Below are 18,540 nucleotides of genomic sequence, written 5' to 3'. Positions count from 1 at the left end.
CACAAACACACAAAGAATTGACATTGACCTATCATGGCAGAGTACTCCTGCACACAGACAGAGAGCAAGCACTCCAGGCAGGAAGTTCACTCGTTTGTGTGATAGCTTAGGTCATGACTAATTCATAATCGCTCAGAAAGGGAAGGCTGGGATAGGAAATCAAGTCCAGGGCTTGCCAGACAGCATACATAGAGTGTCAAGATGTGGGAGGTTTATGGAATATTGGCCATTGGGGTTTTTAGAAGAAAAAAAACTCTCTCCAGATGTTGTGACAGGCAGAGAAAGGTAGAGCTACACAAGTTTGAGGCCGCCCTGTTCTAGCAGCAGAGTCCAGGCCAGATATTTATAGGGATCCTGTTTCAAAAATAAATAAATAAATAAACTTATAATAATGTGAGAATTAGAAAACTATCCATAGACACAGAAGACTTCAGGAACCAGAAACCATTTTGGAAAAAGATCAGTGAGGTTTTAAGACAATTAAGAATATCAGAGGTAAATGGGGTTGCATTGTTTAACCCCAGAATTCTGGAGGTAGAGGCAGGAGGATCAGGAGTTCAAGACCATCCTTGACCACATAATAAGGCTGTAACCAGCTGGAGCTACTAGAGATTCTACCTCAATAAAAAGCAAGTAACAATGCCTACCACCACCACCCCAAAAATATAAAATTTGAGGGTGGGAAATGAGTCTAATCCCAACACTGAAAAGACAAATCTTTTTATATTGGAAATTTCAAATGGAAATTATACTATAAAAATAACACAATGGAACTAACACAGAGAAAGTTGAGTTGTGTGTCTTCAGGAGAGAGCTTTGACTTCAATTCTGACTAGCATCCATGAGACCCTGGGTTCAATACCAAAACAAAACAAACAAACAAAAAAAACCCACAGAACAAACAAACAAAAGAAAATAATTAAAAACTTCCCATATCATCCAGAAATACATTTATTACCAGGATGCATAACTAGCTAATTCCCAAATGAAACAAAAATGAGCAGAGGTTATGGTCACAGGGAGCTGATTGGCCAGCTGGGCTGAACAGGAGCTAAAAACCATTGAGGCCAGCAGGCTGTGAGTCTCCGAGCCTTTATGCCCATTGCTAATGGCACTGGCCATCTTCAAATTGCCTAGCAGAGGAAGGGACAAGCTGAGTGAGGATACCCAGGACCTCAGGTAACTGCATGACAGAGTTGAGTTTCTCCGGTGTTCTGGAGGCTCCTGCTACCATCTCACTGAATAGGAGCACAGGGACACAGTGGGAGCTGAAGGTGGCCATCACTCTGGGGCTCAGCATGTGGTAAACCAAGTGGCTGGTACCAGGGCTGCTGGAGTCTCAGGAGGGGTAGAGGGTGACCCTTCAGTAATGTCTCTCAAATCCTTCCAGTTCCTGGAGTGCCCCTGGATATAGGTCTGGCCTTTCCATAGGAACTCAGCTATCGGTTCCTGATTGCCTGATGGTTCTTGGGTACAGCCACGTATCTCAGCTTCTTCATGATGGAGGGCCAGCCCAGCAGCTGCTGGTCCCACACATACTCTGGGGACAGCACCTTTGTAGGCTTGTGGTATAGAAAGTACTTGTTCAGGTAGCTCTCATCATGCCACACAGCCTCGATGCCATTGGCCTTGTCCTCCACCATAGCCTGATGACAGACCTTGGTGAGATGATACACCTCTACCACTGATCCCCCAAAAAATCCCCCTGCATAATAAAAATCGCCCTCATCCCGAGGAATGTAGGCCTGGGACTTTGGCCTGCGCTCATAGGTAAAGGCCTCTCGGCTGCCTCTGTAGAAGCCAGGGTGCAGGGTACCGAAGAGTGCTGAGAGAATCTCCACACCCACGTGGTCACTGAACTTCATGTCCACATCTGCGCACACCAGGTAATCCACCTCATGCAGAAAGCGCTGCTCTGAGAAGCGGCTGATCATTTCCATCCTGTGCATGGACACATCCTGCCAGCGGCTGTAGTTGCGCACGGTTAGCACCACCAGCTTCCGTCCTGCTCCCAGGGGCACCTGCGGCACATCAGCTGGACGGTCAGTGAAGACATAGTAGATGACCTTGTGTCCCACCATGAAGTGCTGCTCTGCAGTCTCCAGGAACAGCTTCAGGAACACCACGTACCTGTGAGGGAGGACAAAGTGGTATGGAGAGATTTAACACAGCTAGGTAAAGACTAAGCAGGGCAGAAACTAACCTGCAGAAACCATGGCTACTCAGATGCTTGAAGCAGCAGCAGCCTGAAGATGGAGGTTTCTGTCCTGCCTGGTCCCACAGCCACTTTGTCCCAAATAAACACACAGAGACATATTATTAAAGTGTTGGCCAATGGCTCAGGCTTCTTATTAGCTAGCTCTGTTTTAATTATTAATTCTATTAATCTATGTATTTCCACGTGGTTTTATGTTACCAGAGAAGGGTCCAGAGTTGTGACTCCTTCCTCTGCTACAAGGGGTCTATTGGCTGCCTCTCTCTGCCTTCCTCTCCCCAGCCTTCTCCTGGTCCTGTAGCCCTGCCTGTCCTGCCTGCCTGGCTACTGGTCAAACAGTATTTTATTCATCAACCAGTTATCCTGACCAGTCTGCAGGCTGTATCTTACCTCACCCTCCTTTGCTGCAGAAGGGTGCAACATCAGCACCACATCTTAGCAAGAAATGTTGAGGTAGAGCCCTGGAAGCTTTAGCCAGGCATCAGGGATGACCCAAGACTTGGCCATCCAGGAAGATGCCCTTCAGATATCTCTCTATCTTGGCAGTTCCCTCAGCAGGCAATCTCTCCATGAGTCTGTCACCCTCCCCCCACAAAAATGACAGCTCTATCCCAAGACAGTCCATACCCCACACCCTAGCATTGACCTGAACTGAGCCTGTGTTCACAGGTCCCCACATTCTAAGCCCTGGTGGAACTAGATGGATTTCTAAGTGTCTGGTACCTGCATCCCTCCTTTGTGTCCCTCTCCAGGGCCCTATCTTAGGAAAGGTAGGGGTCTTTATATCTCAGATCCCCCACCTCAGAAGCTTGAGGTGCCTGGGGACAACTATTTGGTAACTCTCTCATGTTCCTAAGTAAAAATCTCCCCATGCTCTTACCAGAGCAGGAGTCAGTCTCACAGAGTAGGAAAGAAGGGAACATGGACATCCTAGAAAGAAGGCCACACCAGAGTCAAACCTTCTGATCCAAGGGCAAAAGACTTCCATCTTAGTGTTTTTATTGTTGTGGAGAGACATCATGACCACGGCAACATTTATACAGGACAATTTTTAATTGAGGAGGCAGCTTACAGTTTCAGAGATTCAGTGCATTATCATCATGGTGGGAAGCATGGCAGCACACAGGCAGACATGGTACTAGAGCTGAGTATCCTACTTTTGCAGGCAACAAGAAGTCAATGAAGACACTAGATAGTCTCCTGAGCACAGGAAACCTCAAAGCCTGCCCCCACAGTGATTCAATTCCTGCAGCAAGATCATATCCCACAGTATCCTACTCTATCAGAGCCACACCTGTAAATAGTGCCACTCATATGGGGACATTTTCTTTCAAACCACCACATTACACTCCCTAACCCCCAAATTCTTGTAGCTACATCATAATACAAAAATGCATTCAGTTCATCTTCAAAAAAACCCTAGTCTATTACAGTCCCAAGCTTTTTTCAAAGTCCAAAATCTCTTCTGTGGCTCATGGCAATCTCTTAACTGTAATCTCCTATAAAATCAAAATCAAACAACAGATCACATATTTCCAACATAAAATGGCACATGATATATGTTCCAAAAGGTAGAGAAGAGAGCATAGTGAGGAAAAACTGAACCAAAACAAGACCAGAAACCAGCTGGGCAAACTCCAAGCTCTGCATTTCCATATCTGATATCAAAATGGTCTTCAGATCTCCAACTGGGTTCAGCTTTGTTGATTGGAACACACTTCTTTCTCGAGGCTGGTTCCAATCCCTGTTATCAGCTCTCCTAAAACACTCACATCTCAAGCACCTTGAGACAGTGTAGGTGCTCAACTTCATAGTTTTACACAATGCCCTCTCTACTAGGCCTCCATTCAGGGACACCCTTGACATATGCCTGGCCTCAGCAGCTTTCTTTAGGTACAGAGACAAATTCCATAATCCACTTCTATCTTTAACTCTAAAATCAGAACCACTTACTTGGCTGGGTCATGGCCTCCTCATTCAAAGACATCTTCACTAGCTTTCTGTCTTTCACTGCCTAAGCTGGCTGTCCTGAAATTGCATCTCTAGAACAGGCTGTCCTTAATCTCAGAGATCAGCCAGCCTCTAGCTTTCCAATGCTGGGATTAAAGGTGTGCCCTACCTCACCCAGCTCTAAGCTTTTCTTTCCATAAGTTGAAAACTTAGCTGGGCGGGGTCTTGCCCTGAGGTCAATACCCCCTCTATTCCATTTCTTAATCTGTTCATCTCCTTGAACACGGGATTTAGCACAATTCCACTTATTGGTATTCTTTTCTCCTCTAATGTTTCTCTTTGTAATTTATCCTGCTCAGATTGTTCCTTTTCATTATAAAGCTTCATTAGAGTTACTACTAGTAACCACACGACAGAGTCTATATTAGGTAGGCTGCTGTTTTGAGACTTCTTCTGCCAACAGAATTAATCCAAAACTCTTCACTTCAGGCAGACCCTTCAGAAAAGTGCAAAAAGAGTCACTTTCTTTACCAAAATATGACAAGAACAGTCTCTAGGCAACATGCTGCATTCCTCTGCTCTGGTCCCCACAGTTCATCAAATCACATTCAGCACCACTATCTTCTGTGCTGCTACTATTGTTGCTCATTAAACAGCACTTAAAACATTCTTTTGTTCTCCTAACCCAAACTCCCAAAGTCCATATTACTCCAAACTGAAACATTTTTCAACTGTATCATAGCAATAAACCAGTCCCTGGTTCCAACTTCTATCTTAATTAGAGTTTGTATAGCTATGAAGAAATACTATGAACACAGGAACTTTAAAAAAAAAATCTTATCTTACATACCAATCCAAGTTCTCTCTCTCTCCTGTTCTCTAGCTCCCTCCACCTTCTCCCCACTCCATAGCTATCCGCACCTCAGAGAGGGTGAGACCTCCCATGGGGAATCAACAGAGTAGGACCAAACCCCACTACCATATCTAGGCTGAGCAAGGTATCCCTCCATAGGAAATGGACTCCAAAAAGCCAGGTCATACCCTAGGGATAAATAGTGGTTGCGCTGCTAGTGGCTCCTCAAACTGCCCAAGCCACCCAACTGTCACCCACTTTCAGAGGGCCTATTTTTGTTTTATGCAGGCTCTCCAGCTGTCAGTCCAGAGTCAGTGAGCACCCACTTACTCGGATCAGATGTTTCTGTCAGTTTCCCCATTGGATAGGCAGACATGGTGCTGGAGCTGAAAGCTCTACATCTTGCAGGCAACAGGAAGCCAACCGAGATACGGGGCAGTATCCTGAATTTAGGAAACTTCAAAACCTACCCCCACAGTGACATACATCCTCCAGCAAGGCCATATCCCACTCAAATGAAGCCACACCTGCTAACAGTGCCACTCAATTTGGGGCCCATTTTCTTTCAGACCACAACAGCTTCCAAATCGGGCTTTTGCCATCTCCTAGCCCCAGAAGTTTTCACCTGCTTCAGATGACTGCTCCTCCCTTGATGACGCCACATGCTCCCACCATGGGAACACGAATCCTCATCACCTGGCTAGGGTGCCAAGCCTCTGCACTCTGAAGTCAGAAACAGACAAGTGTCTGTTTTCCCAGTGAAAATGTGACCATAGGGTTCCCATCTCCTTCCCTCAAAGGCCTTCTTCCCACCAAGCACCCCTGGAGGTGTACCCAGCTCATGTACCCAGCAGCATCCACACAAGGTAGTGTTTGAGACTTGTTACCATGAAGTCCTTTTCTCCTAGGAGCTGCAGACATTTTCAAGGTGCCCAAGATCCCTCAGCTGAGCCCCAAACCTCTCTCAAGTCTGATTGGTACAAAGGACTCAGAGCTATCATTGGATCTCACCCAGCACTGCAGGGAAGGATAAAGCCCCTCCTTTCTCATATGCAGGCAGCACAAATGGCTTTCTCAGCCCCCCACAGCCTTACACACTGTAATACTTCCTGTCCTGCTTCTAAAAACTTCCACAGGGCTTTTTTTTTTTTTTTTTTTGGTCTGTGGCCTAAAATCAGCCTGACCCATGGTCTCGAGGCTTCAAAAGTCTGCCCCCAAGGCTAAAGTTAAAGGTATGACTTAACCCTTACTGTCCACCTTGTCCTGTATCTGAGGATACATCTGTAGTGGAATAGCATTTTAACTAGGCAAAGATGTTTAATTATGTAAAGATGTCTTACATTTGTTTCATATTGTCTGCCTATAAAACATGATTGGTCTAATAAAAACTTGAATGGCCCATAGATAGGCAAAAGAGGGATAGGGCTGGGAGCCAGAGAGAATAAATAGGAGAGAACATGAGAAGGAGGAAAAAACAAGGGAGAAGGTGAACGACATGCCCAGAGTCAGAGACCAGGCAGGAGGAAATTAAGATATACAGAAAGAGTGAGAGAGAGAGAGACAGAGAGAGAGAGAGAGAGAGAGACAGAGAGACAGAGAGAGACAGAGAGAGAGTGACAGAGAGAGAGGAAGGAAGGAATAAAGTTCCAAGGCAAAACATAAATAAAGAGAAAACATTAAAATAAGACATAAGCTAAGATCCTGATGATGGGCGGGATGCTCATGGCCATGTCTTCTTTAAGTCATGACTTACCTGGCTGCTCAAGCTTTGCCTGGCTGCACAGGGGACTCAGTTATGCATGCGCAAGTTTCCCTTTTAAAGCAAGCATGCCAAGCTTGCCTCTCTCTTGCTCTCTTCATTCTCTTGCTCACTTTCTCTTTCCCTCTCTCTCTTCCTTCCACTCTTTCTCTCTTCTCTCTATCTCCTGCTTTCCATTGGCCAACAGCTACTGTCCCCCACTTCTCTCCCCTCTATCAATGAAATCCACATGGGCTCTGAGTCTTGTGTTTGTGATTCATAGGCAATAATAATATCAAAAGAACAACACCAAGCTTTCAAAACTAATAATATGTCTCTGTTGTTATGATTGAGGAGCTAGTTGACAGATAAAAAGAGAAAGTCTGGTACATGCACCAGTGGCCACAGCTCTGTCCTTTGCATTCTGTCCCTTGCTGCCAGCCCTAAGAATGAGGATACCCACCTTAAGTGTGTTAAGGGATGCAAATGGCACCTGGCTAAGAGCACAGAGGGAGGGGCAGCTGGCCTGGGGCTCTGGAAGGAGGCAGAGCTGGGATCACTCACCTGCAAGCCCATGAGACCTCAGGAAGGTGTCAGAGTGAACCAGCAGCAACCACACTGCATACTAAATAACTAAATACAAGAATGGAGCTTGGTCTGCCTGGTGTCCACCTTGACCTCTGTGTGTGTGTGTGTGTGTGTGTGTGTGTGTGTGTGTGTGTGTGTGTGTACACCCATTGTATGTATTCAAGTTTACTTCCTGTGTGCCTGTGTGGAAACCAGAAGTTGACTTTGGGTGTCTTCTTGTGGCATTCACCTTTTTTGTTCTTCAGACAGGGTCCCTTCTCTGACTCTACAGCTCACAGTTTGGCTAAGCCATGCAGAAAGCTGCCTGATCCATTGTCTCTCCCCTCCACCCACAGTTCTGGAACTAAGGGGTGTGCCACCATGCCCACCTTTACATGAGTGTCCGGGATCAAATCAGGTCCTCCTGCCCCTGAAGAAAGTGCTTTACACACTAGCCATGGCCAGCACCCACTGCTTACTTTTTGATGGCAAACACGGTCAGTCCAACTGTGATGTTCTGAAGCCTGAACTGCTCATTCAGAATGTCGATGTTGAAGGTCCCTTCCCAGATGATGGGAGCCAGCCAAGGAGTCAAGACAAGAACATCTTTCCTACTGCATGGGGAGAGGGCCACAGGCAACATGTGACCAAACATGCCTGCAGGAACCTGCTCAGATTCCATACCTTCAGCTTCCCCCAGGGCTGCCCACCCTCCCTGAGGGAGCCTGAGGCACTCAGCATCAGCTCTCACTGGTTATGCCCACCCCACTCTACCAAGCTCCAGAAGCACCTGAGTTTAACTCCCACTGCACACACCACATCTCTGAAGCCTTGATGACAGAGACAGGAAACAAAGAGCAGAAGCCCAGATGGGAAAGAAGATGCTCTGGGCTCCAGACCTGAATCAGACAACCCTAAGACTCTGAAAGAGTTGGTGGAGTGAGGGCGATGACAATCACAATCAAGCTTTTGGTTTTTCCTGAGTTTCGTGTTTTCCAGTGCTGGAGACTGACCCAGGGCTTCAGCTGTGCTACTGAACTTTTCCCCACTGCAAGCAAATTGTCCTTGAATACCTGTATGACTCCTGCACTACTCATGCACTGACTAAATACTCACCTGGGTGTTAGCACCTTTGGCTGGGCATAGGCCATCCTGCAAACAGAAAACACAGTAGTCCAAGATGACAAAAAGTTCAATGAGAAGCATGTCACTAGCAGCCACGGACCAGGCAAACAGACCTGAAAGTGTGGTGGCAACCAACCTACTGTGTCTGTCCATGATCCTGGGAGCCAAGGATGGGCCAAAGCAAGATCACAGACTTACTTTACATAAGGTAGGGAGAGGAAAGCATGACACCCTCCTTAAGGCTGGGTGAGCTAAGGACTACTTTAATTCACAAGTCACATGAGACTCAACACTTTTGTCCATGGTAGAAGCCTACCAACCTGCCTTGCTCCTCTCCTGGCTGATGTCACAACAGAGTCCCAGCTCTCTATCTGTGTCAGAGACTAGCTCAATACTAAAGCTCCATCAAAAGGTCAAGCCCCAAGGGCCAGGAGCCATCTCTGCTCAGAAGCTGCATGCCCTGTGATGGCTTATAAAGCAGAGATCAGGGCAGGACAGATGCTCAGCAGTAAGAGCACTGGTTACTCTTGCAGAGCAACTGGATTAGGTTCCCAGCACAAACATAGAGACCACCACAGTCTGTAACTGCAGTTCCTAGGTACCCAAATTCCTCTTCTGGCCTCTTTGGGCAAGAATGTAGTGCTCAGACATACATGGAGGCAAAACACTCTCACTCATAAATCAAAAATGAATCTTTCCTTAAGTAAGTGAATGCGTCTTTTAAAAAAAAAAAAAAAACCCAGGAAATTTCTGCACAGGGATGAGGATTGATAGCACCTTATTGAATGAATCTGGCCAATCACATAAAAGAAACCCCACAGGACCCCAGCCATAGCATGCAATACCACAGAGTGGCCATGCTCAGAGAAACAACACAGAACGGACAAGGTGAGTGCGTGGATCTGCAGCAGGGCAGGGCAATGGGAAGTCGGTGTTTGATGGACACAGTTTACAAGATGGAATGTTCTGGAGATGGACAGTGGTGATGGCTGCACCACAGCATGAATGTGCTTACTGCAACTGAACTGTTGCAATGGTGAGGATGGTAAACTCATGTGTTATAAATGTTGCCCTGAGAATGGGGTGCACAGCTATAAACTCAGCTCTGTACCAGATGAGCCAGCCTGGCTCTTTAAAAGCAAATGACATGCAGGTAGTCAACACAAAGTGTAGGGCTCTGTTCTCCACTTCTGGTGCAGGAAGGGACTTCCCAGCTGCCCACACTTACACATACACACACACCCCTCCATCCATACCCCCCACAGTCCATGGCTAGAGAGCATCATATGAGGGCAGGATACCTTGACAGGGCTACAACTTCCCGGACATCCAGCTCTCCATGGGACACGCTGAAGCTACAGAGGACAACACAGTAGACAGGGTTAAACCAGGAGGGTTTAGGGATCAGGTATAGAGCCTGGAGGAAGGGGAGTGGTACCTGAGGGTACAGTGGGTCTGTCACAGTAAAAGAACAGCAACATGGTGGTCACCCCAGGCACTATGCCATCAACATGAAATCAAACACTGTAATGCCATAGATTCTAAGGTCAAACACTGTAGTCAAGGTTCTGCCTCACACTACCAGCCACTCTTGAGTGGAACCTGAGCAAAAGGGAGTTCCAGAACACAGAAGAGTCCAGCCCCCACCCATCAAGAAGTGAAGTCTAGTCTGTCCTTGAAGAGATAAATTGAGGCTACAGTGCCTGGGTGACTTCAAGCCCGGCTTCTCGGAGGCTGGACAACATTTTAATATGTCACTTGCCCAGAACCATCCAGGCAGGCTGAGAGGAAGCCCAGTCGGTCCCAGGGATGGACACTTCAGCTGAGGGCCACCCTCAACCTCCACAAATGTGAGCCATCGGGGAGACCCACCTAGCTCTGCATAGTGACCCCAGGCACCTCTGGAGAGACAGTCATCAAAGGAGTGACTGCCTCCCAACACAAATGAGGGTGGGACAGACAGCTTTGCAGCACTGGAAAACTGACACAAGAGGAACTGGTGGGAACAAAGAGCAGGTGGGAGGCAGTGGAGACTAGTGGGAGGCTCAGCATAGACAAAGACCAAGGCCAGTCCCACTGAAGGGCATGCATGGCTTGTGCAGGAATGCAGAGCTGCAGGCTGCTGGAGAGGGTCAGTGGAAAGGATCCAATTTCAGGAAGCCTCCTACCCTCTGTGCTGAAGTAACTTTTGCTACTGTGAGCAAAGTAGGGATGAGACAGACAGACAAGCATGGGGCTCATGCAAGACCACAGGAGGCTCAGGAAACAGAGCCAAGCCAAGGGATGCCTTCCCAAAAGGCAGGCTGATAGGATCTGCTGACTGGGGGTTGTACAGACCTCCAACTTGGGTCTGGAGAGGTGGGTGGGGAACAGGAAGTGTCCTTAAGGCTGGCAGGTAGGTACAAATGGGAGGATGAGGCTGAAGACAGGAAAGACAAGTGCTTCCCAAAAAACCCTTTAAAGAGCAGGGGGCAGCTGGGGCTGCTCTGAGAAGCCTAGAGAAGGACTGGACCCATTCATGTAGAGGCACGGGCAGAGACTACAAGGCAACATTCAACAGGAAGTTCACTCATCCAGTAACACACACACACACACACACACACACACACACACACTCACCTAGTCATAGCTCCAGAGTCTCTCAATTCCTTCTGGCTTCTGTGGCTCACGAACCCATAGCTGTGGGAAGGACATGGAGACTGGCTGTCTGTGCCTCCTCCAGAATGCACCACTGTATCCAGCAGAGTGAGCACAGAAGCTCCCAGAGGGGATGCAGGGCCACATGACAGGAATAACCATGCCTACCACACTAGAAGAGGTGGTGACAGGAAGGTCCCTGGGGACAAAGCCTGCACTTGGACACCTGTGACAGTTGCAGACAGCCCCTTCTCAATGCCAGATGCCTACACCACAAGGCCACACCAGGGAGTATTCTACAGAAGCCCCAGTAGACATGGCAGTGCCTTTGCCGTATGACGGGTCACAGAACATCTGCACCTAGAGAGAACAGCCTCCAAGCCCTTCCTCTCCTTCCCTATACCCACCACATTGCTAGGGCCAATGCCAAAACCCCTTTTGTGGCATCAAGAGAGGCTTCACTATGGAGACATGCAAAAGCTGGGCATCTGTGTGTGAGGGGCCATCAGCACCCTCATCACTGCCATAGCAGTGGGGATGCTCATGGCTCAGGGTCCCCATCAGGGTCTCATGAGCTGTTCCTCACCAGACTGGATTCTTACCCAAGGAAGACCAAGGCAAGCACTATGAGGGGAAGGATTCCAAGGTGAAGCGAGCAGCATTTTGGTCTCCCTGAAAAACAGGAGCGCAGGATCCAGTTACTCACCCCTTCCCAGACATGACTCCCCTCCACGCCTCTCCTGAGACTCAGAGGTCATCCTCAGGACTGTGGCTCTGCCCTATCTCAGGCAGCCCCAATCCTTGAGGGAGCTCCAGCCCCACTGAGCAGACAGAGGAAAGAAAGTTATTACTTCCAGCTCATGACTCCCTTGGGCCCTCAAGATCCCCTAGGGTCCCCATGTGATCATGCCACTGAGTACCCCTTCCTGTGGTTGCTGAAATGAAACACAATGAATGCCTTGGGGTCACTGCTGGCCCGTGTATGTAAGCATCCAGGAACCAGCTGGCTCCATCAAGAAGGCTAGGAACAGCTCTCCCCACCCCCCACCCCAGGCCCCTGTATGCTTACATACACGGGGACAGCAATGAGTCTGTTCTAGTGACTTTTCTCATGCTGGGGTTGAAGGCCAGGGCTGAGACAAGTGCTCCATCACTGAGCTATGTCCCTAATACCTCAGATGATTTTCGTGTCTCTGGAAGGTATGTGTTTTCATAATGAAGCCCAAATAGACCTAAAAGACACAGATCTAAATAGACTCACATGTGTGCTCTGGAGAGAGAGCTCAGTGGGTAAAGCGTTTGTCATAGCCACACAAGCATAAGGACCTCAGTTCAGACCCCCAGGGCCTAGGTAAAAGCCAGGCATCTGAAATCCCAGCACACCTGTGATGAGATGGGACATGGAGATGGGAGAATCCCTAGAAGCTCACAGGCCGGTCAGCCAGGCATACAGTGAGGAGCAACAAAAGGAGCACTGTCTCAAACAGGGTGAAAGGCAAGGACTGACACCAGGTGGCCCTGTGACCCTCACATGCACAGCCACACTCACAGGGTGTTTACACAGGTTCACATCTAAAACGGCTTACCCTCCCTGTCCCAGTCCGCTACTTCCCCTTTAAATCACTTGAGCTGGTACTTTGTTTCTTATTTCATTTGCTTATTTATTTGCATGTGTGTGCCTGTGCATGCCACAGGGCACTAGTGGAGGTCAGAGGACAACCTGCAAACACTGATTCTCTTTCCACAATGTGAGTTCCAGGGATTGAGCTCAGGTCATCCAGTTTGGCTGCAAGCGCCTTTATCCACTGAGCCAGCTCATTTTTCACTTCTTAAGTTTTCTCTCCACATCTCCCAATCCTCCACAATGGAGCAACTGATTTCTAAAAGCCTCAGAAACAAAGACAAAGTAACATTTGAACTTCATTTGTCCTTTTTGAGTTCTCCCCCTTTTGGGAGTTAGTAGTATAGCTATAGGGAAATATAACGGAAAGTAATATTTGTGCAATTGTGAAATTATTGTTTGTTGGGGAGTTTCTTCTTGTCCCTCCAGTTCCCTCTGCTGCTTCAGTCCCAAATAAACACACAAAGACCTATTAAATATTAAACTGTTGGCCAATGGCTAGGGCTACCTATTGGGTAGCTCTGTCTTAATTATTAACCCATTTCTATAAATCTATATGTTTCCACATGGTCTTGGCTTACTGGAGAATGCCTGGAGCTGATACTCCTTTGGCAGCTTAAATGGCATCTGCCATATGCCCCCTCTGCCTTCCTTTCCCAGAATTGTCCTCGTCTCCTAGTCCTGCCTGTTTTCCTGCCTCTAATGGCTATTGGCCAGTGTTTTATTCATCAACCAATAAGAGAAACAAATAAACAGAAGGACATTCCCCATGAGTTGCTCCTTTTTAACTTTTTAAAAGCAATTTCTTTGGGCATGAAGAGATGGCTTACCAGGTGAGAATACTGACTGTTCTTCCAGAACATTACCCAGATGACAACTCAAAACCATTATTAACTCCAGTTTCAAGGAATCTAATATGCTCTCTGACTGCTTCAGGCACCAAGCATACAAGTGGTACATGCATACATGGAGGCAAAATGTCCATACACATAAAAATAAATAATTTAAAAAGACAGAACACCTGATGCACTGAAAAGGGAAATTTCAAGATTTTTTAAAGGCAAAAACAGAACGGAATGTACATTTGTCTTTTCTTTTCTTACTTTGTTATTTATTGTGTTTTTGTTTTTTGCTTTGTTTTATTCTTCTCTGTAGCTCTGGCTGACCTGGGACTTGGTCTGTAGATCAGACTAACCTAGAACTTGGAGATCTGCCCACCTCTGCCTTTGAGTGCCACCAACACGCAGCTAAAAAACTTCTTTTAATGTTAATTTCATATCTAATAAAATGTGCCCATTTTATATGCTGCTTGATAAACTTTGAAAAAGTAACACCCCCCCCTGCTGTGTCTGCTGTGCAGTGGTGGAGGAGGAAAGGGGTTTGTTGGCGTCCAGCCTGGCTGAAAAATTGAGCCTCAGGCTCAGAGAGACCCTGATTCAAAGGCAGCGGTAAAGAGTGATAAACTAGTGTGCCTGATGCCCTCCCCTGGCCTCTGTATGCTCACATCATTTTTTGAAAGCCATTGGCTGAGAGTCTCAGCATGGATGGTGAAGGGGCTGGCAAAGTCCCACTCCTGTCTAAAGAGCTATTGATAACTCTCAGCTGCTGGGAAGGGAAGAGTCTACTTTCTTCAGGAACGCAGCCCCTGAGAAACCACTCATGCTCCAGCAGATGACCCCACACCCAACCACATGCAGGTGGCATTAAGCGGATTCAGTGAGTTTTTAAAAAATCACATGAAATTATGAGGGAAATGTGTGGGGAGGGATAGAAGAGGAGAAGGATATAGAGTAGATTTAATCAAAACCTATGTATGTGTGTATAAAATTCTCAAGAAAATAAAAGTAAATCTAAATAAAACAAAATATATTTTAAAGCCAGCTGGAAAGACGGCTCAGCAGTTCAGAGGATCAGACCTCAATTCCAACACTCCCATTGGTGGCTCACAACCTCCTGTCTCCAAGAATCCCTGCTGATACCACCATTCTCCCCCCAAAACCAGTGTACATACCCACACACAAACATACATACATACATATATACACACACATATATGTATGTATATATATATTCATGCAATTTTAAAATAATAAAATGTTAAAAATGCATAGCTACACATGTGTGCGTCTATCTATGGAGCTGTGGGTCTGGTTTACCCTAACTCCAACCTTCACTGACAGCAGTGGCTATGTAATGCATATTGGGAAGGCAAGTACTCAAACTGTGTTTTTACTTTACTAAGCTGTTCTAGCTTGTTCTGTGACTTTTGGATTTCCATTGAAATTTTAGAATCTGCTGTTTGATTTCTATAAAAAAAAAATCTTCTGGACTTATACTTGGTTTTATGCACACTTCACTGACCAGCTTAGACAGAGAACAGCTTTACAACGTGAGGTCTTTCTGACCATGCATGTGGCAGCTATGTCTTCATTTCTATAAGCAATATTTGACTGTATAGGTTTTAGTATTAATTGGATATTACTGAAAATGATAAATTTTGACATTTAATGGATTCCTAAAAGTACTAAAGTAATAAAACCAATTTAGGCATTGCCTTTGGTTCCTGAAACCTTGTTCAGCTGACTTCACTGCTGAGCCTGTAACATGTAAAGGGAAAAGTCAGGAAAAAGAAGGACAAAGGATCAGAAGAAAGTGAGGCCACAGCTCAGAAATGGAAAATAGCAGTCAGGAACCTAAAGAAAAAAATCCCAAAAAGGAAACAGTGGGTGCTTGTTTTAATTTAAGACTAGAGGGATATCTATTTTCCTAATATGTCCTAATAAATTGAAAATAAACTGATTTGAAAAGTACTAATAGCACAGATTCACATATATAATTAAAACATTCATGACACTAAGATCATAAATAAAGATTTAAGGTAACATTAGTGAGGAAAGTACAAATGGATGCACACAACTAAAAAAAAAATGGATATGGATGGCTATATCCAAGTTAAAAGGCCAAAAATGGAACAAGACTTGGAATCAAGAAAACAAAATTCTCCAAAAAACATATAAGCTCCAGTCTGATGGCACTACAAACAGAAAATGGAGAAAATTAAGCCCCAAGTGAGTAATATAACATGGCCCCAGACCTCACCACAACCAAATCCACTGAACCATTCACACTGTAAAACTCAGCACACACCACTTGCCAAAACTGAAATAAAGACATGATCCATCAAATTCCATAGATGTGGGAAAGTCTCTAAATGTAGTAACCTTGATTTTTGTCCCTGTAGTTCTGCTTCTGGCTAAATGGTCTTGTAAACTGAAGTATGTCATCCCAGAACATGGTTTTTGTGCTTAAACACTCACCCTGAGGAAGGCTCAGTGCTACACTGGAATCCACAACAACCAGTGTAGTTGCTGGCCAGCTAATAAAGATTTTATTAGGTTATACCAATGTCTTAGCTGTCTTTCTCTGGTGATTACTTCACAACAGTATGTATATGGATGTACAAATGCATGCCTGATACCCCAGGAAGATCAGAGTGATTCAGGTCCTTTGGGATTAAAGCAACAAGTGCTTGTTAGGCGCCATTGGGGTTTCTGGAAATAAAACCAGGTCCTTTACAAGAGCAACAAGTGCTCTTAACCACTGAGACAACTCTCTGGCTCCTAGCCATTTCTTTTGATCCTTGTGATTTCTTTTCTATTTTACCTCATATTAAGTTGTTTGCCTTTGTTTGGGAGGTTTATCTGTCTGTTTGTCTGTCTGTTTTGTATGGTGGCTAGGGGTGTTACTGCCATGTGTGTGTTTGAAGCACATGCATGCCTATTGCCCAAAGAGAACACAAAAGGATGTCAGATCCTCTGAAGCTGTGGTTAGAGAACCATGTGGTTGGTGCTGGGTATTGAATCCAGATCCTCGGGAAGTAGCCAATGCTCTTAGCCACTTGACCATTTGCCTGCTCTCTCCGCCACACACACACACACACACACACACACACACACACACACACACACACAAACCAAAATTGATGAAATACAAAAGGGATATGTAGTAGTTTGAAAATAATTGGCCCCCGTATTCTCATAGGGAGAGGCACTATTCAAAGATGTGGCTTTGTTGGAGGAAGTGTATCACTGTGGGGATGAACTTTGAGGTCTCCTGTATTCTCAAGCCATGACCAGTTCTTGTTGCCTGTGTCAAGAGCTACAACACTAAGCTGATTTTCCAGCACCATGGGTGACTTCACGCAACCATGACAAGTAAGCTAAAATATAAGTTATAGCCTCCACCAAGAAAGTGGCCTGACACTTTCTCATCTTTACCCTTTCTTGTCCTAACACTGCCTATAACTTACACTAAGTCACACAAAGAAAAACTGTAATATTCTACAATGAGAAGTGTTCAGTACACTTGTAGTTTTGGTTTGTTTTTATGCTGGAAGATCTCCAATGAAATCTTCAACTCAAACTTAATAAGGATAAAGCTACAAGCCCTAATCTTATAAACACTGTGTTGACTTAGTGTGTTTAGAACTATACTTATATTTATGATTAATTACCAAAATAAGCTTCATTTAGCCTCCTGTATGTTAAGCATAAATATCAGGTATCCTTAACAAATACTTGTTCCTCAAACTCCTCAGACATTTGCTGAATATAGAATCTTCATTTAAAAACTCCTCACAGTAAACAGAGATCCTCTCCTAACAAGAAAGCTTTAAGATCTCCAACGAAAACAGACCACTGTGCCAATGACTCTACAGGGACTGTGGTAATGCTAACCACTGGGGAAAACTCTTCCCTGCCCCATCTGCCTCTGGAATCTGCACAAACTGTGGATATTTTGGGTTAATGACTGTACTCAGCCTCATCACTGTAAGGTCAATTTTTTCCAAGATCATTCTCTACAGAAAAAAACTCCCAAACCTAAGTCTGACAGCCAAGGCTATGTGACAACTGAAGATTAAGAGCTGATCTTTTCTGACATCCAAAGACCCACTATTGCTTCTGCAAAGAACTACGTAAGCCTCAAATGACAAAGTATTTTAATTTATGTAAAACCATTTAAATTATACTTCCTACTCAAATTTATCCTTCTCAGATCTGTAATGATATTGACAGCTAACTGTAGCTTTAACAACAGCAAACACCCAGATGCTTGGTCAGTCAATTTCATAAGTATGGCTTGCCTTTCTGACAGGCATCACACTGAGAAAGATTTGGAGTCTCTAAAGGTTATGAGAAACAGACAAGTAAGTTACGTAGATCAAGGGAAAATTAATGATGTAAGTTATACAGGTCTAAGAGGATACACACACAGATACACAGACACACACACTACATATGCATATGCATATACATATATGTGTGTGTGTGCGCGTGTGTGTGTGTATATATATATATATATAGTTATGACAGTCCAAGAAAATGTGTTAAGGTCTGAAGAAATGTAAGCTTAAGTAAGTCATTTATGGTCAGAGGAAGTAATTTAAGATATATGAAGTTGTTTCATTTTTTTCCTTCTCTCTGTGTTATTGTTTGTGGTCCCACTCACCCCTCTCCCTCACCCATTGTCAAAATACACAACCAGCCCTCCATACTCCTCCCTTGACTTGTTCCTTTTAAGGTTTTTATTTCTCCCCATTCCCTCGTGTCCTAATCTTACTAGGAAAGAATGCCCTCTCCAGAACTAAAACAAAGTTTGTCTTTCACCCCAACAACTGCTCTCAGGACACTCCTCACTTCCTCGGCCTCCGTTTGTACGCTCTCCACTCGCCAAACCCCAACCCCTCTTATTCTCCACCCACTTCTGTAGTCAACCCCATGATATGGGATACCACCTCTCCTCCCCTTCCTGCACAACATAAACTTCTCCTGAAC

At 45.4% G+C, this 18,540-nt stretch overlaps 1 protein-coding gene across 1 annotated transcript in view; it reads right to left on the bottom strand.

Moving 5' to 3' along the window:
* Nucleotides 1-1,173: 1,173 nt before the first annotated feature.
* The window catches only part of LOC127222640 (histo-blood group ABO system transferase 1), a 29,652-nt gene continuing 12,285 nt past the window's right edge, over nucleotides 1,174-18,540 (bottom strand). Inside the window, exons 2-6 of the mRNA XM_051184914.1 lie at nucleotides 11,688-11,757; nucleotides 11,068-11,127; nucleotides 8,440-8,475; nucleotides 7,803-7,937; nucleotides 1,174-2,130 (exon numbers count right to left, since the gene is read on the bottom strand). Coding sequence (XP_051040871.1) covers nucleotides 1,440-2,130; nucleotides 7,803-7,937; nucleotides 8,440-8,475; nucleotides 11,068-11,127; nucleotides 11,688-11,757 — 992 coding nt within the window. The 3' untranslated portion in view covers nucleotides 1,174-1,439. The remainder of the gene's footprint in view (nucleotides 2,131-7,802; nucleotides 7,938-8,439; nucleotides 8,476-11,067; nucleotides 11,128-11,687; nucleotides 11,758-18,540) is intronic.

The sequence above is a fragment of the Phodopus roborovskii genome, unplaced genomic scaffold (assembly GCF_943737965.1).
Source record: "Phodopus roborovskii unplaced genomic scaffold, PHOROB, whole genome shotgun sequence".
Taxonomy (NCBI): Eukaryota; Metazoa; Chordata; class Mammalia; order Rodentia; family Cricetidae; genus Phodopus; species Phodopus roborovskii.
The sequence above is the reverse complement of the archived record's forward strand: the minus strand, read 5'-3'. Positions and strand labels throughout refer to the sequence as shown.